The 23,546-nt window shown below is 36.4% G+C and overlaps 4 protein-coding genes across 11 annotated transcripts; 2 read left to right on the forward strand and 2 right to left on the reverse strand.

Moving 5' to 3' along the window:
* Positions 1 to 3,270: 3,270 nt before the first annotated feature.
* On the reverse strand, positions 3,271 to 4,939 carry LOC122044377 (B3 domain-containing protein Os12g0592300-like). Of its 3 annotated transcripts, none has more exons than XM_042604879.1 (4): positions 4,629 to 4,938; positions 4,153 to 4,540; positions 3,857 to 4,086; positions 3,271 to 3,774 (listed from the first exon to the last, which is right to left on the reverse strand). In XM_042604879.1, exons 1-4 carry the CDS (start codon positions 4,758 to 4,760, stop codon positions 3,634 to 3,636), a joined length of 891 nt encoding a protein of 296 aa, XP_042460813.1. In that variant the 5' UTR covers positions 4,761 to 4,938; the 3' UTR covers positions 3,271 to 3,633. The 3 variants fall into 3 exon arrangements, with proteins under 3 accessions (XP_042460813.1, XP_042460812.1, XP_042460810.1); XM_042604878.1 differs by having other exon boundaries at positions 3,272 to 3,788; positions 3,896 to 4,086; positions 4,629 to 4,939; XM_042604876.1 differs by having other exon boundaries at positions 3,283 to 3,788; positions 4,629 to 4,934.
* A 1,630-nt stretch (positions 4,940 to 6,569) lies between these two features.
* LOC122040634 (nuclear pore complex protein NUP58-like) lies at positions 6,570 to 10,878 on the forward strand. Of its 2 annotated transcripts, none has more exons than XM_042600020.1 (6): positions 6,570 to 7,120; positions 7,479 to 7,593; positions 8,858 to 9,319; positions 9,501 to 10,041; positions 10,490 to 10,530; positions 10,627 to 10,878. In XM_042600020.1, exons 1-6 carry the CDS (start codon positions 6,795 to 6,797, stop codon positions 10,663 to 10,665), a joined length of 1,524 nt encoding a protein of 507 aa, XP_042455954.1. In that variant the 5' UTR covers positions 6,570 to 6,794; the 3' UTR covers positions 10,666 to 10,878. The 2 variants fall into 2 exon arrangements, with proteins under 2 accessions (XP_042455954.1, XP_042455955.1); XM_042600021.1 differs by having other exon boundaries at positions 10,496 to 10,530.
* Positions 10,879 to 14,880: 4,002 nt separating this feature from the next.
* LOC122040635 (calcium-transporting ATPase 10, plasma membrane-type-like) lies at positions 14,881 to 19,447 on the forward strand. 2 transcript variants are annotated; one of them, XM_042600023.1, is made up of 8 exons: positions 14,881 to 15,310; positions 15,715 to 15,769; positions 15,876 to 17,824; positions 17,913 to 18,071; positions 18,279 to 18,450; positions 18,558 to 18,856; positions 18,956 to 19,221; positions 19,363 to 19,447. In XM_042600023.1, exons 1-7 carry the CDS (start codon positions 15,134 to 15,136, stop codon positions 19,202 to 19,204), a joined length of 3,060 nt encoding a protein of 1,019 aa, XP_042455957.1. In that variant the 5' UTR covers positions 14,881 to 15,133; the 3' UTR covers positions 19,205 to 19,221; positions 19,363 to 19,447. The 2 variants fall into 2 exon arrangements, with proteins under 2 accessions (XP_042455957.1, XP_042455956.1); XM_042600022.1 differs by lacking the exon at positions 19,363 to 19,447 and having other exon boundaries at positions 18,956 to 19,351.
* Positions 19,448 to 20,085: 638 nt separating this feature from the next.
* Positions 20,086 to 20,602, reverse strand: LOC122040636 (transcription factor bHLH103-like). 4 transcript variants are annotated; one of them, XM_042600027.1, is made up of 3 exons: positions 20,432 to 20,602; positions 20,263 to 20,352; positions 20,086 to 20,199 (listed from the first exon to the last, which is right to left on the reverse strand). In XM_042600027.1, the coding sequence occupies exons 1-3, from the start codon at positions 20,600 to 20,602 to the stop codon at positions 20,086 to 20,088; spliced, it is 375 nt and encodes a 124-aa protein (XP_042455961.1). The 4 variants fall into 4 exon arrangements, with proteins under 4 accessions (XP_042455961.1, XP_042455960.1, XP_042455959.1 ...); XM_042600026.1 differs by having other exon boundaries at positions 20,263 to 20,355; XM_042600025.1 differs by having other exon boundaries at positions 20,086 to 20,352.
* Between the last annotated feature and the right edge of the window lie 2,944 nt (positions 20,603 to 23,546).

The raw sequence follows: 23,546 nt of genomic DNA on the forward strand, positions 1-23,546 counted from the left end.
CTATTTTTTTTATTTCAAGTACTAATTCAGGAGAGACTTATTATTATGCACATTCGACAATGACCCACCTCTAAAATATTTATTTATTTTGAATCTTGATTCTTTGATTATTTTTACGAGTGTTTTAAATTACCACATCATTAATTATGTCGTCTCACTGGCTTCCTTCTCCTTGAATGAGATGTTTTTAAAGAGATTTTGTGAGATGAAAAAATTGTAGGAAAAAAAACTCTAACTATTTTGAATACTTTGAGATCTTAAATCGGGAAAGATGGTGTGTGGGTTAGTGACTCTGATATTAACTGTGAGAAGACTATGAGCTGAAAGTTGAAGGCTCTGAACTATCATGTATGTCAAAAAGGAAAATAGGGAGAAAAAATGTTAGTAACCGTATCAGGGAAGGGTCCCGGTACAAGTACTCTGACGCTCAAGCCAAATAGATGACTGAGAGAAAAAAAAATAATGTAATGAACAGTAGCCAAGAAAAGCGAGCTCTGAGTGTGTAATGTTGACCCTTTATATAGTGTTAGTTTTCCTATCTGCACGAATCTCAATGCATTATCAAAAAAGGACTAAACCTTTTGATATTCTGACAACATTCCGAAAATGGATCCACCATCTCTGTGATTTGTATAGTAGAAGCTTCCTTTATAAAGAATGCACAGGGAATATTTCTTTGTTTCTTTGACAACCATTACACAAAATATCAAAAGAGAATATTAGGTCGTTGGGTTGATGGACCCTCAATATGCTTTACTGGCAAGCCGACCGAATCCCCTTTATAGTCTAATCAGATCTCGTTTGTAAATGCGGTTGGGCCGACTTAAGGAATAATGCACTTTTTGATGATTCAGCCTTCGCTCGGTTTGTTCACTTGACCAAAGAGTCTACTCTGATCGAGTCGCGTGCCTAGCATGTCCGATCGGACCTATGATTCAATCGGCCAAACCACTCGGCAGAGATATTGACTCGACTCTGAATGACATTAATGCAACTCGAGGTTTCATCGGTTCTGAGAGACTCAGAATCCAATCGAATCAACAGCCCGATCGACTAGACCACTCTATCGAAATAAGTGATCGTATTATTTCTAAGGGTACGTTTGGTTCGGGGTTATTCTTGATAACCTTGGTTATTCATCCAAGGTTATCAACAAAAACCTTGTTTGGTTTAGGTATTCGATGATTCCTAAGTAATGTTCTATTCCCGACACGTCAGCAAAAGGGTTATGCAGCCCGGAATCGGAAAACCTCAGAAAACTAAGATTTTCCTTGATTCCGGGGTTAACGAATTTTTTTTACCAAAAATATCCTCCGATAAGAAAAAACATGAAAAAAAGAGAAAAAATGTAAAAAAATATTAAAAAATGTAAAAAAAATAAAAAATGTTTTTAAAAATTTAAAATTTTAAAATATATTTTTAAGAAAAATTTAAAAATATAAATTTTAAAATAAAAAATAAAAATTTTAAAAATTTTAAAAAAATTTATTTTTTTTTTAAATTTAATTTTTTTAAAAAAATTTAAAATTTTTTTAAAAAAATTAAAAAATTTAAAAGTTTAAAAAAATTAAAAAAATAAATAAATAATATTAAAAATGTAAAAAAAATAAATAATATAAATAATATAAAAATATAAAAACATTAAAAAAATAAAAAAACACATAAAAAAGTAAAAAAATATACCGGAAAAAAAAGTAAAAAACATTAAAAATTAACTAAATAAATAATAATAATAATATTATGTATAGTTGGTTTTGTAATTGAGGGTAATACGGTAAAATATTAAACTAGGGTATTCATTAAAACCTTCAAACAAATAAGTTTTTGTTACATTACCTAGGTTGAACCAAACAACAATTGATTATGTTTTATTCCCCATAACCTTGGTTATGTGATTACCTGATAATCACATAACCAAGATAATATATGATGACTTAAACCAAACACACCCTAAGTGTTATCTCTTCTTTAACTTTGACCGTCATCTCAACCGACTTCTCTAACTTTGACCCTAATTTCAAAGGCCCTACATTATTGATCGTATAATATATTTGAGACTAAAAAAATCATATAAAATTCTAATAATAATAATAATAATAATAATAATAATAATAATAATAATTGGAGATGCCTAATTAATTTTTCATGGATTCCGAAGCCGCAGCCAGCAGCGGCAGACGCCGTGATTCCCAAGGGGAATTCCATCCCTTTTTGCTTTTTTTTACTCTTTATTATCACTTTCTTCCAACCGACAACGTCCTTGTGTTTTTTCAACAATTTATCAAACCACACACACATATTTCCTACTCAACATTCTTATTTATTAAATAACATAATCATTTTCAATTATATCTCTATTTTAATCACACACATTTATGATCAACAATCGTCTTCTTGCCATAACTCATCAATCGACTACTATGACCTAGATTAAGATCGATTGAGCCAAATTATGTTAAGATTATGAAGATTTAGTGCAAATTAAATGATATCTTGAAAAGAAAAGGAAAAACAAAAAAGAGAGAAAGAAATGATGCATATCGTCAGTCAGTCGATCGTATCTATGATCTATCAGACTATCATCTTTAACTTTGCAAACAAAAGATCTTCCAATGCCGTGGAAGCTTTTTTGACAGGTTCACTTTCTTCCTTTCTTTTTCTCCTTCCATGAACAGTTCCAAATCTCTATCTGAGAAGCAACAGCAGATAGTGTTTTCTGCCTCTGTCACCTCTTTTGTCTACCCCCAGGACACTATTTGGTCAATCCACCATCTATTGTTCTCTGTCACCCTTCCTTTTACTTCTCATTTCCACACCTAGCTAACTACAACAATACAATCAAACATATATCAATATATACACAGATCACTTCTTCCATCCATATATTCATCTCCTAATTATTTCTCTTCTCAAACGATATAGAGAGAGGAGCTAGAAGAAAGATTAGTTATTAATTGGGAAACCTAATATTATAAAAATGCATGCAATTCGATGGTCGATCGAGCCAGTCAAAACTCCCATCGAGCACTGATCAATAATTGAGCTCAAAAGCTTTCTTCTTTTTTGCACCATCACATCCTTTTCTTTTCACCTGCCTCAACTTAGCCTTCTCAAAGGCTTCACAAAATTCTAGGGTTCCGAGCTTTGAAGTCACGCATGCTCGTTCATGCAAGGACACATGCTACGTAAATACATCTTTATTGTTCTTTCTAAGTTCTGACACCCTAATTCTAGATACATTACAAAAGTTCAGTTCATTTCTCATCAACATGAGCAACCATCAATCACTCTCTTCTAGTAACTTCAACCGAGAAGCTAAAAGTAATTGTTAAACAGAGGCAAGACTACAGATCATCAGAAGAAGTTTGTGAAGAACCATGGCCATTGGATATTTTTGCTAGATCCTGAATCCCTTATATATACACATATACATATAGTTTAATTAGGCTTGCAAAAAGAAGCACTGGTTCAGCAGCCCATACTGTGTCTCATGGCACAAAACATGTACACCAACCAACTCAATTGCCACTCCATACACAGAATCAAGTTTCATGCTTGGAGATGTGAACCATCATCTTGGCACCTTCAGCTTCAGTCAGCTCAAAGACACAAACATCCCCTTCCTTCAAGTTGTTATCGTCGGCGAATCTCTTCCATGTCACTCCGCCAATCGACTTTCGGGTCTTCGCGATCTTTACCATCCATCTTTTTGCTCTGGTTGGGGTTTGGAGAGTAATTTGTGAAATATCTTTGCGAAGATAGGCTTTCCGGAAACTGGCAGGGATGGTCTAAGGACAAAATTATTTATAAACTGAATGAAACATATGGAAGAATGATCATAATTTGCTTGGCTTACTAGTAAAGGTTGTTCTGAAACATTCAAATGCCGCATTACCGCCACGAAATTCGGATGCTCCTTGGGAATTCTGAGAGATAATTTGGAAGCTTTCTTTAGTTCAGTGAGTGATAGTTTAGTCTTCCTTGAGATAAACAAGGAAGGAGTAGTAGTAATCCCCACTTGCTTTTGCTTTTGCTTTTCTTTTCCAACCTGTTCTTCCTTAATCTGAGCCTGATGATCCTTTTCACCTGAAATTAATTTCTCAATCAATCACGCACTGATAAAATTTAATCATAATACAGATTCTGATAAACCTTTATATGAGCTGCTTGGAGAGCTGATTTCTGCAAGGGTTTTGCCATGAGGAGAAGATGCACACAAGTTTAGTGCTTGTGCAGAATCATCTGCCCTTTCTCTTCTCTTCAGATTCCTTTTCTGATTAAGAAAACAAGTAGCTTTCTCGCATCCATCCCCACCAAAGATCAACACATCAAAGCAAGAGTCTCCGTCGTATCTAAACACCAAAACGTCAAATTCCTTAATGTGGTGATCTTTGACAAAGTTCTTCCAACCAGCTCGGAAACATAACTCAGTCTCCATGTTGGTCGAGCCAACCCTCCATTTGCTGCCAGATGGGCCTTTCAAGGTTACATCTTCAGATATGTGATCTTTGAAGTTTTTGACAAAGTTCTTTGGCAGTTTCTGAGGAAGTAAAAAACAAATTTGCAGATCGAAGGTGAATGCATAATAAAGATGGTGTAGTATATATTATATCAGATCAGATGAGCACCAAGCGTTTGTTGAAATCTCCAGCCATGAACTTGAAGAAGTGTATCCTTCTCTTATCCATATGGTTCCAGTAGAAGTGCTTCTCCCACTCCTCACATCCCTTGCATCTTCCACTCATCTTTTGTTGAAGCATGGGAAGAGGATGGCAACAGGAGTGAGCTGAGATGGTAGGAAGGTGCAGGCAAAAGGAGAATTGATCAGATTAAATGCTCATTAATGTTGTCAGTTGGAAACACAAACAACTGGAGTAATGGCTGAGTTCATGAAGAAGCACGAGTTAAACAATAACAACACAACATTGGCAGCGCTTTTGTTGAAGGATAGCATTTAATAGAGAGACAGAAGGTTGTTGTATCAATTTGTGCCGGCAAGAACACAGTTGGATCTCTTCCTTGCGAAATGAATCTTTTACCTGTCCATTTTTGTTTCTGAAGATATATAGCGGCAATGATAGTCAACTAGAATAAACATGAACAGTTTGGTCTGGTTGACTGATCATTCCTTGAAGTCATTCTGAATTTATTCCAGCAAAATGAATAGCAGCAGTTTTGAGATTTGATTTACTCGAGAGGTATTTGATCTTTACTTGCAATCAGTTTGTGTAAATCGATCGTGTGAATCAAAAACAGAACAAATTAGTTTTTTTATCTAACTCAACCGATCCCATTTTCATAAACAAAACAATAAAACATGAGTAATTATGGAATTCGATCACTAAATTAGTGATTAAAGTTATATAATAGTTTAGCGACCAAAACTATATTCGATCGTTAAATTAGTAATTGAAATAAAATTGATCATTAAATTTGCAATCGAATTAGCAATTGACTTAAGTTCAATAGCTAAATTTAGCAACTGATTTTATATCGATTGCTAAATTAACAATCGAATTGAAATTTTTGACCGCTAACCATTAGCGATCAAAAATATAACAACTGACTAAATTAATCTATAAAAGAATTTAAAGACGATAGAATCAGTTATAAAATAATGTTTGATCTTCCTCCCAACCGACTTGGTATATGTTTTATTTGTTATCCGATTAATTTATGTTTATTTGAGTTTTAGTTTTAAAATCATTTTGTTCATCCTCATGGTTCACATCAAATAATAATTTATCCACTAAAAAATAAATTGTAAATAGTAATTCTTAAGTCTTTATGTATTTTGAACGGATTTATCTTGGATAATCTTAATTATTCATCCAAAATTATGAACAATACTGTTTTATTTAGATAATCGATGAATTTTAAATAATGATTCATGCCCAACATGTATGCAAAAGACACGCAACCAAGAATAAAAAAAAACCAAAAATAAGATTTGACTTAACAATTTTTTTTACTAAAAATATCTTTCTATATTTACACTTTGGTATAAAAATAACTTTAAAATTGTTATAACAAAATTCTATTTTAAATTACAAAAATTAAATAAAAAATAAAATATATTATATTTTATTTTAAAAATAAAATTTATTCTTTGATATATATATATATATATATATATATATATATATATATATATATATAATATATATATATATATGGTTGATTTTGTAATCAAGAATAATATTATAAAATATTAAATTGAGTTATAGATTAAAATATCTAAATAAATAAATTGTTTTAATACAGTTAAAAAAATAAAGCATAAAAATATATGATATTTTATTATAAAAAATAGTATTTTTGAAATATAATATCTATGTATATAAGGAAGTTTAAAAAAAAATATTAAAAAAACGTAAAGTTTAAAAGGAATGTAAAGTTGAAAAAGAAAAAAAATAAATAATATGTACGATTAATTTTGTAATCGGAAATAATACTAAAAATATTAAACTAAGTTATATCGGGTAATCACATATTTATATAGATTTTCGACGAGCCATTAACCTAGACTGGCTAAAACGTCTTAATTTGGCGGGCAATATAGTCTTTTTGACGAAGCAGAGTTGGGCTCGCCGTGCTTAATTCGAACCCCCACTGTCGTTAGGGTTTGCAATTTCTATTTATCCTCCGAAGCTCAGCGCTTCTCCCGCTCTAGTCGTCTCGCAAATTGATGCCAATCCCCAATTTGCCAGTTTGATCCCGGTTTCCGTCTCTACAGTCGCCGGCTCGCCGCCAATCAACGGTGGTGGTGGAAGCGTTGGCCTTCGGAAGAGCAAATGGCGTTCTCTTTTCAGACTCCTCCGCCCCAACTACAGTTGCCGCAGCCTTCGCCGTTCCAGACCCCACAGCAACAGTCTTCGCTCTTCCAAAATCCTCAGATTCAGCAGCAGCAGCAGCAGCAGCTATCTCAGCAATCGCCATTCCAGTTCCAGCCGCAGCCGCAGCCGCAGCAGCAGATCCAAATACAGCACCAGCAGCAGCCTGCAAGTACTGTCCCGCAGCAGCAGTTTTTGCTTTATACAAAGGATAGGGCGCCGGCAGGATATAATACCAATTGGGAGGATCTGCATCCTGACTCACAGAAACTGCTTCTGCAAATTGAGTATGCTTATATTGCCCCCTTGTTTTTTTTTATGTCTCTTTTTGTTTTTCTTGTTCGGTTGTTTCTTTTATTAAAAGTATGGTTTTTTTTGTTCCAACTTGTTAAATTTTCTAGCTTCTTACTTAAGATTTACTGCCTTTCAGAAACGGAAAGTGGATTCTTTTTTATTTTACCTTCACAGGATTATGAAATTTTGAGTTGCCTTTCATTCAATTTAGGTTAATCTTCCCTTCACTACTCATTTACTTCGTTCTAACTACCTGCATATCTATTTGGTTTAGACATCCTTTTTCTACTGATTCAGTGTAGGTAATCTTTGCGTCTGTGTTCTTTATCATTATATTTTTTTACCGTGTAGGGAGCGGATTCTGGAGTACAAGCATGAGAGCCAAAGGTTGGATCAATGCAGTCGGCTTTACGATTCATCTGTATCAGGTGACAGTTTCGAGGCTAATTCCAGTCGAATCATTCAGGTTTGAGTCTTTTCTTTGCTGCTTTGTTCTCTTTCTGGTTCTTCAGTCATTTTGTAAATGCCTTTACATGGCGCTAATTTCTTCATTCTTTCTAAACTTGCAAAGTTTAAATTCCACAAAGAAAAAAAATATGTACTTTCTTTCTCTCTTAAATAGAAAGGGATTTGAGCTGTTATTGGACGTCACAAGCACACCATGTGCTTGTCTGGTTCCTAGATATAAGTTCCGGCATGGTATCTCACAGGGATGACAAACGAAAGTTATTACATCCAAAAATTTATTCCATATTTAGCTATCTTTAGTTATCTTAAACAGCTTTTCTGCTGTCAGATTGTAATTATTTTACAATTGGGGTGATGTCTGGTTATTTTTCTCATTAGGGGAAATTGTGAAGTTATATGATACCATTATATAGTAATTTGATCATACCTTTATTACAATCACCATGGTCATTGGATCATCCCCTAATTGGGTGAACTTTGCAATTGGTGCGATTTCTATTAAGTTACTTGTTAGTTTTCTCATTAGACAAAGTTATTATGTGACACCATTATTTAATAATTTAATTATACATTGATAACAAATCACCCTGGTGATTGGATCATCCCCTGTAGGGTGATTTGTTGGCTGTCAAAGGATGGTGATTCCAATTCATCCCATTGATTTGCTCCATATTAAATTATTTGGTCAAACAAATCTTTATTTGTTGCATCATCTTCAGTATTGCAGGACATTCCTAACAGAGATATAATAAACATCTTTGTGTCATACTTGAAGTTTAAATCACCACAGTGATTTTATCACCTTCACCTACCACTTAATAATCTGTAACATAGACCTCAAATTGAATTGTTATTACCATCTGATTCCAATGCAAATATTCTACGTGGATTGCTGCTATCCTTAAGTAGATGAATGCCATTGTATTTTTTATATTGCATTTTGTATTCTTTTGCTTTTTTTTTCTTTGTTTTTTTTCATTAAGTTTTAAAATTCCTTCCATCCATAATTGATGTTGAAGGTGGCCATGATGGGAGAAATAGCATGTATAGAATGAAGATTAGCTTACCTTGCACAAGTCCAACATCTTCTGGCTTGATTTTGTATTTCTATTTTATCTTGTAGTCATAGCACCATGCATCTAGGTTCAATTTCTGACAAGCAATGTGCTCTGCTTATGTATGTTAGATTGTCTATTAGTACTACTGTACTTATCATACTTGTGCATCAATTAATGCATAGTGGGTCTTATTTTGATATTTAGGAGCTTGGGCTTATCACTGCTGCAATGGAAAGGGAAAAAGTTTCTGTCCAAGATCTAATGGCATCTGCAAATAAAATGATGTGGGATACTGAATTTGCCATTCGCTCATATATGATGTTAAGGTCAAGCTTTCTTCGTCAGAGCGTCCCAACCTCTTCAAATGTGGCATCTGGAAGCCCAAATACAGGATATGGAACCGCTTCAAAGCAAACCAATCAATTGGCTTCTGGCTCGGTGGCACCAGTTTTTGATTTTTATCGTGGAATACCTAAAAGGCCATCTCTCTTCATGGAACAAACAGTTGCCAGATTTGAGAAGTATCTCACTGAGTGTTACCAATGGATTGAAGAAGTAGAACAGCTAGTAATGTTGGATAATAAGAGAATGAGTTCAAATTCTCTCGATTCTTTGCCACAAGTGGTTTCCAATGTCCATGATTTTTTTATTCATGTGGCTGCCAAGGTTAGATGATTAATTATTCCCTACATAGTTAAAAATTCCTCATCATTATTTTGAGGATTGCTTTTAATTTTTAAAGGGCAATTTTTTATTAGTTTCTTTTGGAATTTGAGTAATTAGTCTCTTCGTATGCTATTAGTGGATATTTTTGCCTTTTGCTATCTAATTATTGTTTGGATTGCAGGTGGAGAATCTTCACCAGCATGTTGAATCAATGAAGACAGCATATCTTGCTGATCAGCGCCGGCAAGGCAATGTGAATGATCCATTTCTTGAGGCTAACAGAAGAGAAGCGGCTCAACAGGAAGCTGCTGCCAAAAGAGTTCATCCAACGTTGCATTTGCCTGCAATATCTGCACAACCAACTAGCCAAGTTTCTAGTGCATTTACTAGTTTGGTGGCACCCTCAACAAGCTCTGTGCAGCCATCTGCTGGACCTTCAGCAGCATCTTCTGGAAGTGGATTTTCATTATTTAGTACTCCATCCTCAGCTCCTACTGCATCTTCCTCTTCTTCTTTCCTCTTTTCAACCCCGACAGCACCTTCTCCTACATCCACCTTATTTGGTTCCTCCGGATTTTCGCTACAGTCGACACCATTTGGTACTCCTTCTACATCTCTATTTGGTTCTACTCAAACTCCCTCAGGACTGGCAATTAGTACTTCATCATTTGGATCCACTCCGGTGGGTAGCTCACTTTTCTCGACACCGCTCGCTGCGGCAGGTACATGTACAGTATGTATTTTATTGTATTTACACTTATCAAACTATTCATCCATGATAGAGTACCCATGTTTTTTTTGTCTCATGTTTATGTTTTTTGTTTAACAGAGGCAGCTTTATGGGCTGCTAGAGTTAAGCTTGTCGCTCATAGAATATGAATACAATCATCCTTAGAGATATTGAACATATGATTGCTAAACATGTTACATGCCTCCCACACACCGCTAACCATCATCATCGGCCAATACATATTTATGTTGGTCTTGGATTTCTCGTATTCACTCTTAGTCTTCATGCTTTCCTTCTTAGAGGTGAAGACATGTAACAAACCTTTTCTATCTAATGATTGCATTACGACGATTAATGTTAAGTCGACCCCTTCAACCGCAGAACCTAGTCCATAAACATTTGTGTTATAGTTCTATGTTTAACAAGGTTGTTTTGTTTAGGTGCAGGAACTGGTGGTTCGGGTGCTAGCTTCGGACCATCTGTGAGTTTATACATAAACTTCTCTGTTTGTTTTTTTTTTTAAATTTGTATTTGGATACTCACAAAATCATCACACACCATCACCTCTCTTTTGCAGAAATCATCGAGGCCAAAATCTCGCACCAGCAGGCGTTAGTCGTTCGACCAGTTCATCTGCTTTATAATTCGCAACCAAATGGAGATTCTTATCGTGCCAAGTGACCGCGCCCGCATCTAATTTAGAGTCGAAAGAGCATTTTCTATTAATTTGTGGTGTTCGACCATGTATGTAATCTAGAAACAATGGAGTTTTAATATGGATCTATTTATTTCTGAGTAGATTTATCGAAATCAGACAGTTAAGAAGACAGTAATTGTGCATTTCACCAATTTGTTTTGTATTTTGATGCTGTTTACAGAGGTGCCAAATGACTGGCAGTTCAGGTCTGGCATGATATGGATCGTTTCGTGTCCAGCCGAAACCAGACTGGCATGGTCAGGGTGGCACCCACCCGGCCTGTAGGCCGAGTATCAGTTCCATATCATCTGGGACATTAGTTGGTAGAATCGTGATCTTAACGGAGAATCTATTTAAAGTTAAAATTATATCGGTCGGGATTAGATTATACGATTCTATTAATATATATGCAATTGAAATTAACATGTATTATTACTGGTATAAATTTAAATTAATGAACGTCGATAAAATATTTAGGGTGCGATTGGTTTAAGTTATTATAATTTTGATTATGTGATTACTAAGTAATTACATAACTAAGATTATGGGGAATAAAACATAATTAGTTATTATAATCTTGATTGTGTGATTACTAAGTAATCTTGGTTCAATCTAGGTAATATAACAAAAACATGTTTATTTGAAGTTTTAATGAATAATCTAGTTTAATATTTTACTATATTATCATTAATTACAAAACTAACTATACATAATAATAATAATAATAATAATAATAATAATAATAATAATATTATTATTATTAGTATTTAAACTCTATTATATTTTACTATATTTTTAAGTTGTTTATTATTATTATTATTATTATTATTATTATTATTATTATTTAAACTCTATTATATTTTACTATATTTTCACGTTTTTCTCTATTTTTATATATTTTTTATTTTTTTAATTTTTTTTTTATTTTTTAGGTTTTTTGTTTTTTAAAATTTTTTAGGTTTTTTTTTACATTTTTCTATTTTTTTATTTTAAACATTTTTTAAATTATTTTTTACTTTTTTTAAAAAAAATTTCATGATTTTCTATATTTTTTATTATTTTAAAATTTTTTTTTTGTTTTTCTATTTTTTAATGTTTTTATTTTTTAATGATTTTTTATGTTTTTTAAAATTTTTTATATTTTTTTACTTTTTTATTTTATAATTTTTATATTTTTTGTTTTTTTTTTCTTTTCATCTTACTTTTTTTTTTGTCACATTTTTCGATTATCCAAGGATATTTTGGGTAAAAAAAATCCAATAACCCCGGAATTAAGAAAAATCTCAGTTTTCCGAGGTTTTTCCGATTCCTGATTGCATGTCTCTTTTACTGACGTGTTGGACATGGAACATTATTCGGGAATCATCGATTACCTAAATTAAACAGGATTTTTATTGATAATCTTGGATAGATAATCAAAATTATCAAGAATAATCCCCAACCAAACGCACCATTAAAATAAAGGAAGTTATTGAATATTTTGATTTACACATGAATAAAATAATCTTTTAAAAATTTTCATAGAATACTAGATAATAAATATCTAAAATTCATCATTTTAACTCATCATTTAAAAAAAATGATAAAAATTAATTTAAAAATAATTAAACAGATATTTAAATAATTTGAAAACCCTAACCTTAACATAAAAAAATATTCCGAGACTCTGAAAAGTCTTTTAAATAATATTTTTTAGTTTAAAAAGGGACGATTTAGAATAAATCTTGAAATTAACTATAGATATTTTAGAGAGATTTAATTTGAGATATTATAATTATTATGATTCAACCAAAGTTAAAAGTTATAACCTCTCAAAATATAAATTCGTTACATTAATGATCCTCTAGTGCTGGCTCCATAGATATGGAGGGAGGTACAAATAAACCTCAGGTCGTTAATTTCTGATAATCGAATTCTGACCATTACGCCAGATATGCTATGCGCCCATCGTCTATGTTACGCCCTGAGACAAAATTATAACCTCTCAAAAAAATATAGTCCTCCTAGTGTCGATTCCAAGGATATGGAGGGAGATACATACAGGAACATAAGTGTCAGGCGCATGCAAGATTGTCAGTTCCTGATAATCAATCCATGATCATTACGTTAAAAATATCATGCATCCACCATTTATACTACGTCCTCAGGACAAATTATAACATCTAAAAATTTATACTGCTCCGATCGTATCTATTCTATTTGGATTTTACTCAAATCCTACTATAAAATTTAATTCTACATAATTTAAAATTTATTTGTGCTTTCACATCGTAGAATATGATCCTATCATATGGGAAACTATGCATGACACGACTTCTAGGTTGAGCCGGACACCGCTTGCTGGCTGAGCCTGATGCAACACGGAATCTGCCATAATTTTAAATATTTTTTAAAAATATTTTCATTTTAAACAACGTTAATGAATTTATATTCCTTTAAAACGTGCATCATGTGCATTTTAAGTATTTTGTATTTTGCAGTGATGAATGCAGATCTCCTCTGCGATTTTATTCGAATGTTTAGATAAATAAATAATCTAAGATGGAAACTATTCCACAAAGGCGAATTAGTCAGTCCAATAAATCATTTAATTGTTGTATTAAAATTAATCACAAAATTAAAAATTAATTGAAGGGAAAACAACAAAATTATTTGGTGCGATGCTTTAGCCTCAAAAAGAATATTTTAATTTTTTATTAAAAGGCATAAATTGTGCCGAATAACTTTTAACCAATAAAGATTGATTCGTACGAAGCCGGGCGGAAGCATCCGACTAATCGCAAGTCCTTTGTCTCTTCACGCCAATTGAAAGAAAACTGACGTACAAGCTCCCGTGTTAGGTGCAGCGGATTGCAGTATGGTCGGAAAGACATTGAATTTTAATATAGTATATATCATATCAAAATATAAAAATAATATCAATTTTATAGGATATTAAAAATTTTGGTATAATATAATGTTATATTAAATTTTTTTAATATTGCTAACGGTATAATATTTATCTTATAATTTTATTATATATTAAATATTTCATATACAATATTTATCCTATCTAAAAGTATGAATCTAGAAAGTTAGGAGATGACAGTTTCGCTGATCGAATTTGAACTTTGTTTCACTTTGTAAAATATATAATATCAATGTCAGATCAAAGAAGGGGTCTTGGTGTTGACCCTCTAATACTTAAATCAGTCATCAAAATATAAAAAAAAAGTGGAACAATAAAAGTAGCAATAGTAGAATTCAAGAATAATGCGTATCTCTGTCCGTGAAGGACTCCCTTCATATAGAGTCTTGGTGGATAACGTGCACGCTTTTTGAGACAGGGCATGCTCTCTCATGTGTTTCATGAAAGAGCATTGTTAGGAAAGTACCTCTAATACAATATCTTAATAAAACATGTATATCACTGACGTGACATTAGAATATTCCATCGTACGATTTGTCTGTCGACCATATCTCGGGTCAGCGGTACTATCTCCCAAAAGGATGTCGAGCGATACTACAGTGACCTCGTTGCTTGACCGAGCGAGATAGCTTCTTGATCGGGACTCTGCTCTGTCCATGGCCAGGTCCCGTTCCTTGGCTGAACGGGATAGACGTTCGATTTGGACTCCTCCGCTTTATCAGTTTCCGTGGTTCTTCTATGCAGTGACCCTGTAGTAACATATCTTCCATGTTTAGATCAACTATACAGTCTCCTTCGACGTCCTGCTGCTCCGTAATGCACGTAGACGGTCCTGTGTATCATCTCGATCGAATTGGGGCTCTGCTCGGACCCTTCTCCTGCCGGCAAGGGCTTGACCGGTCGATCGACCATTGTAATGATCCTCCGTTCGACTCTTTGACACTCGGATATTGACCATCTTAACTTTAACCTCTGCCCTAATAGTTAATCCCGTGCTAGGTACATCTCCCTCTTCCGACGCATCAATTATAATTATTGATAATTTTGAGATATCATTTTATAAATGATAAATTTGTGACGTTGGAGACCGTCCATTACAAATACGATCTACATTCTGGATGAGAAATTTTAGTAGGACCTTAAACTGTCTTAAAAAAATCTGGCAAACACCAAAAATGAAAAAGAAATATTCCAATTATATTTGGACACGCGATAAAAAGGAGGAAATACTTCGCCTACTCTCAATCCTGAAGTTGACTCCGCTTGTTGCCTCCATGATCTCTTCCATTGTTCATTGTTGTCGCCCATTACTCCTTCCTTCTGCAGATCTAGTTTTTGCCTTCAGTGGAGTAGTTTCTTCCATCTAATTCAGCTTTGGAGCGCTGGAAGTTGGAAAGTTTGCATTTTTTTCTGTTGCTTGTCGCTGGTTAGGAGCCGGAGTCTGCTTCCTCTTTGCTGCGTTGCCGTGGGATAAGGGGGATGGAGAACTACCTGAACGAGAACTTCGGGGGAGTGAAGGCGAAGAACTCGGAGGAGGAGGCGCTGAGGCGATGGCGGAAGCTCTGCAGTGTCGTCAAGAACCCCAAGCGCAGGTTTCGTTTCACCGCCAACCTATCCAAGCGCTCCGAGGCCGAGGCCATGAAGAAAACCAACCAGGTCGGTCCCTTTTTCTTCTCGGCGTGCCCTGGATCTGTTCTACTGTTTCTCTAATTGGTAATTCCCCACTAGGATCGGATTAGGGTTTCGATCTCTGACCAAAAAAAAAAAAAAAACAAAAGGATTCTTTCTTTTGCGAACTGAAAAGTGACCAACATCGGTTTCTTCATCATTTGATGCGTCAGAAAATTTCCATTATATTCTTGTGGTTCCTCAACAATAATTGCTCATCTGCTCTATGTTTTGGTCTTCCGGTCGTTTACCCTACCGATCCTTGACCTTCCTCCCCATGGCAGAATCTGCTTCATTAGAAGCTTGAGATCTTACTGCACTGCTCAGCTCAGCTCATATGGCTTGTTTGAAATGATAAATTAGCCATTAAACTGACTAGTTGCATTTAACAGGAGAAATTGCGGATTGCTGTTTTGGTTTCAAAAGCTGCACTTCAGTTCATACATGGTGATTTATAATCTCACTTCTAATCTGTGTTTAGTCCATCTATCTAGTTGGTTGATAAAGTGATATTTTTGTGTTTCTCAATCTGTAAACATAATCTACGTTTCAGGAATTGCTTTACGAAGTGAATATGTAGTACCTGAAGAGGTCAGTGCAGCAGGTTTTCAGATTTGTGCTAATGAATTGGGATCTATTGTTGAAGGCCATGATGTGAAGAAGCTGAAGATGCATGGTGGTGTTGAAGGGATCATAAATAAGCTTAATGCGTCTACGACTGATGGGCTTTCTACCACTGGCAACAAGTTAAAGAAGAGGCAGGAGATTTATGGTGTAAATAAGTTCACTGAAAGTGCAGTTCGGAGTTTTTGGGTATTTGTTTGGGAAGCACTTCAGGACACTACATTGATAATTCTTGCGGTGTGTGCCTTTGTCTCTCTAATTGTTGGAATTGCAATGGAAGGATGGCCAAAAGGTGCCCACGATGGCCTTGGAATCGTTGCGAGCATCCTATTGGTTGTGTTTGTGACTGCTACTAGTGACTACAGGCAGTCCTTACAGTTCAAGGATTTGGATAAGGAGAAAAAGAAGATTTCTATCCAAGTGACACGAGATGGTTTCAGACAGAAGATTTCCATTTACGATCTTGTTCCTGGTGATATTGTGCATTTATCGATCGGAGATCAAGTCCCTACTGATGGTCTTTTTATATCTGGATATTCCTTGTTGATCAATGAATCAAGTCTAACAGGTGAGAGTGAACCTGTTTCTGTTAATGCAGCGTACCCTTTTCTTTTATCTGGGACTAAAGTCCAAGATGGGTCATGCAAAATGTTAGTAACCACTGTTGGCATGCGAACCCAATGGGGTAAGCTGCTTGCTACGCTTAGCGAAGGAGGAGATGATGAAACTCCATTACAAGTCAAACTGAATGGAGTTGCAACTATCATTGGAAAAATTGGTTTGTTTTTTGCAGTTATAACATTTGCTGTGCTAGCTCAGAGACTTGTTGCTCGAAAATACCAGGAAGACTTGTTATCGAGCTGGTCTGGTGACGATGCACTGGAGCTGCTCGAGTTTTTTGCAATTGCAGTCACTATCGTTGTGGTTGCAGTTCCTGAAGGACTTCCCTTGGCTGTGACATTGAGCCTTGCTTTTGCAATGAAGAAGATGATGAATGACAAGGCACTAGTTCGCCACCTCGCAGCTTGTGAGACTATGGGCTCAGCTACAACAATCTGCAGTGACAAAACTGGAACACTAACAACTAACCATATGACTGTGGTGAAAGCCTGTATTTGCAGAAATGTTGTGGAAGTCAGTTCTGAGAAAGATGGTAATGTGAGTTCCCATATAGTAGACGTTGTGCGAAAAACTCTTCTCCAGTCCATTTTCAACAACACTGGTGGTGAGGTTGTGATCAATCAAGAAGGAAAGCTTGAAATCCTGGGAACACCCACAGAAGCTGCACTGTTGGAATTTGGTCTATCACTTGGTGGAGACTTTCATGCTCAAAGACAGGAAACAAAGCTCGTCAAAGTTGAGCCCTTTAATTCCACAAAGAAGAGAATGGGAGTAGTTCTTCAACTTCCCGAAGCAGGATATCGTGCCCACTGCAAAGGTGCTTCTGAAATTATTTTGTCTGCTTGCAACAGTTATGTAGATTCTGCAGGCAATGTCGTACCTCTTGATGATGACGCAATCAATCATCTTAAGAGCACCATTGATAGCTTTGCCAGAGAAGCTCTTCGGACTCTATGCCTTGCTTACAAGGAACTTGGCGATAACTTCTCTGCCAAAGAGCAAATGCCGTTAGAAGAATATACATGCATAGGAATTATAGGAATTAAGGATCCTATTCGTCCAGGCGTGAAGGAGTCTGTTGCAACTTGTAGGGCTGCTGGGATTATTGTTAGAATGGTTACTGGTGACAACATAAATACCGCAAAAGCAATTGCCAGGGAATGTGGTATCCTCACTGATGATGGTATTGCTATAGAAGGTCCAGAATTCCGAGAGAAGAATTTGGAAGAGCTGAATGAATTGATTCCAAAGATTCAGGTAGCTTTCTTGGTACTTCTAGATTTACTAGTTTTCTATTCAATGATGTTCTATCACAACTAACTGTTAATCTTTTGTTTACCGCAAGGTCATGGCTAGATCGTCGCCAATGGATAAGCATACCTTAGTTAAGCATTTGCGGACCTTGTTCCACGAAGTTGTTGCCGTGACTGGTGATGGCACAAATGATGCCCCTGCACTCCATGAGGCAGATATTGGACTTGCAATGGGCATAGCAGGAACTGAGGTAATTCTTGAATGCTTTTACTTTGTAATATTCGTCCAAAGCACTATGATGCTCCAATCGCATCACAATGTTTGGCTTCTTTTATGCATTTTAGTTTTCTTTCGGTCGAGTCAATAGGCAGTTTGTTTTTACACAATTTATCGCTGAGACTACTTAAGGAATAGCAAAATACTAATATCAACACTTTCCTGGGCTTACTTGATGCAGGTAGCTAAAGAAAGTGCCGATATCATAATTCTGGACGACAATTTCTCAACAATAGTGACTGTAGCAAAGTGGGGACGGTCCATATATGTCAACATTCAAAAGTTTGTGCAATTTCAGCTCACTGTTAACGTGGTTGCTCTAATTGTTAACTTCTCGACGGCATGTTGGTCAGGTTAGGCATATACTCAGCATGCTTCCAATACTTCTCTATCAACACTTCTGCAATAAGTTTACCATGTTTCCCATTTTTCTTACTATTTCTTTGGACTTCTTCTGTAGGAAGTGCTCCACTCACAGCTGTTCAACTACTTTGGGTAAACATGATTATGGATACTTTGGGAGCATTAGCATTAGCAACTGAGCCACCAAATGATGACTTAATGCAAAGAACACCAGTTGGAAGGACTGGGAAATTCATCACCAATACAATGTGGAGAAACATCTTGGGACAATCAATCTATCAGTTTATTATCATGTGGTGTCTCCAGACACAAGGAAAAGAGTTATTTAGGCTCAGTGGCCCTGATGCTGATCTCACACTCAACACAATTACATTCAATTCCTTTGTTTTCTGCCAGGTAAACTATCTTTAAATAGGCATTTTATATTTATAGAGCATTCTACTAGTCTTTGTTAGAATTCATGTTGGTCCCAACAAAATTTGTTGCCTGATGCAGGTGTTCAATGAGATCAGCTCAAGAGAGATGGAGAAGATAAATGTATTCAAGGGCATCTTGCAGAATTATGTCTTTCTATGTGTGCTTATGAGCACCATCATCTTCCAATTCGTCATTGTCCAGTTCCTCGGTGACTTTGCGAACACGACGCCACTTACAGCGGCGCAATGGCTCGTGACTGTTTTCATTGGATCCGTAGGAATGCCAATTGCTGCACTCTTCAAGCTGTTACCCGCAAGATCCTGTTAGAGGTCATGCAACAGGAGGTAATTGAATACAAGTAAATTTAGATGCTGTTGTGGAATTTATCCATTCCCTTAATTTTTCAACAAATGAGAATTGACAGAGCAATTTTAGCTCTAAACTCTTCAGTCGTTTAGATTTTCTTGTTCTTTTCCTTTTAACAGTTGAAAGATTTGTTCAACACTCAATTGAAAATGGAAATTGCTCACGTATTGCTTGACTGAAGATACGTAAGCACAGTAAGAATCTTCTTTGTATTGATTAACTTCGTTATGCTCTTCGAAGAAGAAGAAGAGACAAACACTTTAAAAGTCTAATTTCTTGGTCAAACGTTGTTGTTACTTCTTACAAGAATTATGATCTTAAACAAGATTCTGCAGTATCTAGATTCTGTCAACTCTAAGAAAGAACTTAGTGCTTGGAAATGGAGGAAGATGACTTGCTGCCCCCCATCGTGGTAGCCATGGCCGGCGACCAGAAATCAGCTCCATTGCTGCTCGTCACGAGCTCCGCGCAAGAGACCGGCACCAGGCACAACCCCCGGCTTCTTAGATCATCGATCCTTCTCGCTTCTTCCTCCTCCGCCTGCAACGCCAAAGGAGTGAACACTGAAGAAGAAGGATTGACGCAGGGAAAGTCTAAAAGTTTCTGTTTTAATCAAGCTTTACTGCAATTTCTTCCAAGAACTGCGAGTTTCTCAGGTACGGCGAGCTCAGAACCTGACAGAGACCAGATTTATTGATATATTAAAACTATAGGTGTCGAATTTGGGAGGTATAGCTATGAACCTGGACTTGGTCATGCAAGAAGCGGATGTAACCTAGGGCTTCGTGGAGAACACTGGCAGCATCAGACTGCAACAGAGAGACAGTACTGGGAGTAAACGATCAAGCCAATGTCGCCATGAAATTGATATAATCACGGTTAACAATCACCTTGCCAAAGGGAGAAACCAGCTGCTGCAATGCCGTAATTCGATCTCCCAACTTTTCCTTCCTCCTCTGCGATTCACAGATTTGTTTAATAATGGACGTAGCCAAAATGCACATGTATATGAAAGGGACCTTGGTGCTGCCATCGAAGCTGCTGGTAGCTGAAGCAGGGCACTCTGTTTTCGGCGTCATGATGGAGGTTGATAATCTCTTTCCGGCAATCTTCTGATAGCAAGGCGATAGATAAATACAGAAAACCAAATTGCGCATGGAACGAAGGTTAACTCAGTCAAGAAAGAACCTTTGAATTCTCGGAAACTTTGCTGTTTTCTTTTTCTCTTTCTTCTTCCTGTTTCCCACTGAAACAGACCGTCGAAGAAGAAGCAGAGCCGTCGAAGAGCAAGATGCTTTTCCCTGAAGTAAGCAGCTCCATGAAGCCCACCCCTCCGCCGCCTCCTCCGTCTTCTTCCATCTCGGAGCGGAGGAACCTTCTCTCTCGTTCTTGCAGAATCTATTTCTGGCAGATCTCGTATTTATGGCATTGCTCTCTGCATCTTGTTTGGCCTCGCTATGGGCGTCGATGGGAAGGCGGAGGGAGGAGATGCGAGTGGGCTACTGCCCGTTGGGTTCGGATTCGGATCCCTGCGCCGGCTTCGGGCTGCGCGCAAGTCGCATTCGGTCAACGCCCGCCACCCGAAACCCGATAGATCAGAATCTGTGCCTATCTGCGCCGCTTCGGAAGTACCAGCTTCAAGATTCGCTTCATTTAACATCATTTTTACTCGTGTTTTTCCTTTTTTTTCTTTGTGTTTTTAGAATTAGGCGTCCTTTTTTATAAAATTTTACGAGTATACTATTCTATATTATTATCTCTTATCATATCCTACCTATCGATATTTGATATTATACTATACTTATATAAGTATTTATCTCAATAAATCTTAGAGTAAATTTTTAACTGATGTATCTTATAATGAAACTAGCTATATTAAATTGTTTGAGATGAGAAATATAACCTTATGCTTTAATTATCATCTTTTATCACACATATTAAATCCTGCCTCAATCAAGTATAAATAGGATAAATCTATATTATAGCAATTATGATTTCTTAATTGTTACAATGTGAATTAACTTATTCATCTAACATTAACAATGTAATAACTATGTGATGTAGAGTATGATAGATCGATTTAGCGAGTGAAGGAGGTGTTTAGGTTGAGAAAAATAAGAAAGGTATATAGCCGGTCGAATGAAGACCGAGCAAAGCACCCACGTGCTTATATATGCTCGGTCGGTAAAAGTCCGTTCGAGCATAAAGACATTTAGCCTTATATATGGTTCTCAACATATTACCAATCGATCGCAGGCCGAGCGAGCATCTATGTGCTCATATATGCTCGGTCGAGAAAAGTTCACCCGAGTATAAAGGTATTTAGCCTTATATATGATTCTAGCATATTACCAGCCGGCCGCAGGCCGAGCAAGCACCCACATCCTCATATATGCTCGGTCGAGGAAAGTCCGTCTGAGCATAAAGACATTTAGTCTTATATATGGTTTCTCAACATATTATCGGCCGACCGCAGGCCGAACGAGCGCTCACATGCTCATATATGCTCGACCGGGAAAAGTCCACCAGAGCATAAAGGCATTTAGCCTTATATATAATTCTCAACATATTACCGGTCGATCGCAGACCGAGTGAACGTCTACGTACTCATATATGCTCAACCGAGAAAAGTCCGCTTGAGTATAAAGACATTTAGCTTTATATATGGTTCTCAACATATTATCGGTCGACTGCAGGTTGAGCGAGCACCCACGTGCTCATATATGCTCGGCCGAGAAAAGTTCGTCCGAGCATAAAGATATTTAGCTTTATATATGATTCTCAACATATTATCGGCCGACCGCAGGCCTAGCGAACACCCACATGCTCATATATGCTCGGCCAGGAAAAATTCACCCGAGCATAAAGACGTGCTCAATAGAAGGTATTCCTAATATATATATATATACAATTATGATACTATGCGCGAGCTTATTTTGCGCGCCTGTGCGCAACTGTTAACGTGGCATCCCACTTGTTTTTTTTTGCCTTTTATTTTTCTTTCCTCTGCCGCATCAATTGAAATTTCCTTTTATTTCTAAAACCTAACCTTTCAGCGACGAAGTTCCCGCGACGCCGCTCGTCGATCCCCACCTCGACGTTCCTCTTCCTCTCTCGTCGATCCTTCCCATCTTTCGTCGCTACCACTGCCGCCGCTGTCTGTCGAGAGCCCCCTTCTTCGCTCTTTGATCCTCGCAGCCCTCGCCTTGGCGTTCCTCGCTCGCCGATCCCCACCGTCTTTTGTCGCCACCGCCGCTGTCTATCGAGAGCCGCCGACGCCACGCTGCCCCTACCACCGTCCCTCACCGTGAGACCCCTCCCTATTATGTTTCTAATAGCAAAACTTTTTTCTTGCAAGAAAATCCTGTTGTGTCTATCCTCTTCACTCTCAGATATAGCCTCCTGCTTGAATCGAAGCAATCTTCAATTCTAGTAGTTCAACTTGCTTATAGAAATCATTTCTTTTTTCATCCAATTCAATTTCGTGAAGTGTAACCTGTCGATGCAACTCCGTTTCTACCTTTTGATGTTCAACTTCATTCTTCAAACCAGCAACAAGTGAGCTTGTATCTTCTAGGTCCAGCCGGATGGATTCTTTGTCATTTTTTATGTAACTTAGTTAGGCTTCTAAAGCAAATACAAGTTCTAATAGCTCGACATTTTCTTCTTCTAGCTGAGTTACGTGCAACTCTAACTCATTTTTGTTTCTTTCAAGTTCCATTGAACTTCTTTCAAAAGACTTATTAGTGGAAGAATGCAATTCTATGCTACCTGTGATCACTTGCTCACCATGCTCCACATCTTGCAAGTGTTATTTTCTTTAAGCAAGTTGAAACATCAGAGAAATTATTTTCCAAAATAATGTTACTGACATTTCATGCCAAATAATGACACCCCTCTTGACCATGCTTAGAACTTGTAGAAAATGAGGTACTGTGCATCTAAATTTTTAATGGGCATAGTATATAAAGCTAAGAATTGTATTCGTTGAAATATCCTATATTTATTGCTTATTTGCAAAGATATAACACATCCATTCTATTTCCCATTGTCCATGCCTATCATTATAGTGGTAAAAGTTTTGTCATTGTCAGCCTCTTTGATTTGTTTATCTGATGCTGAATGTATACATACACTAGAATCTTCATGGTTTATAATTTTTCTCTCTTCTATTTGTTTCTTTGATGCTGAATATAAACATTTCTCATTGGCGATGACCACCACATGAGAATATTGTGTTAGATTACTAGCTAATTTTTAACTATTCTACCAAACGACACACTTGTTATATGGTACTTATCAA

This window comes from Zingiber officinale, chromosome 2A (assembly GCF_018446385.1).
Source record: "Zingiber officinale cultivar Zhangliang chromosome 2A, Zo_v1.1, whole genome shotgun sequence".
Taxonomy (NCBI): domain Eukaryota; kingdom Viridiplantae; phylum Streptophyta; class Magnoliopsida; order Zingiberales; family Zingiberaceae; genus Zingiber; species Zingiber officinale.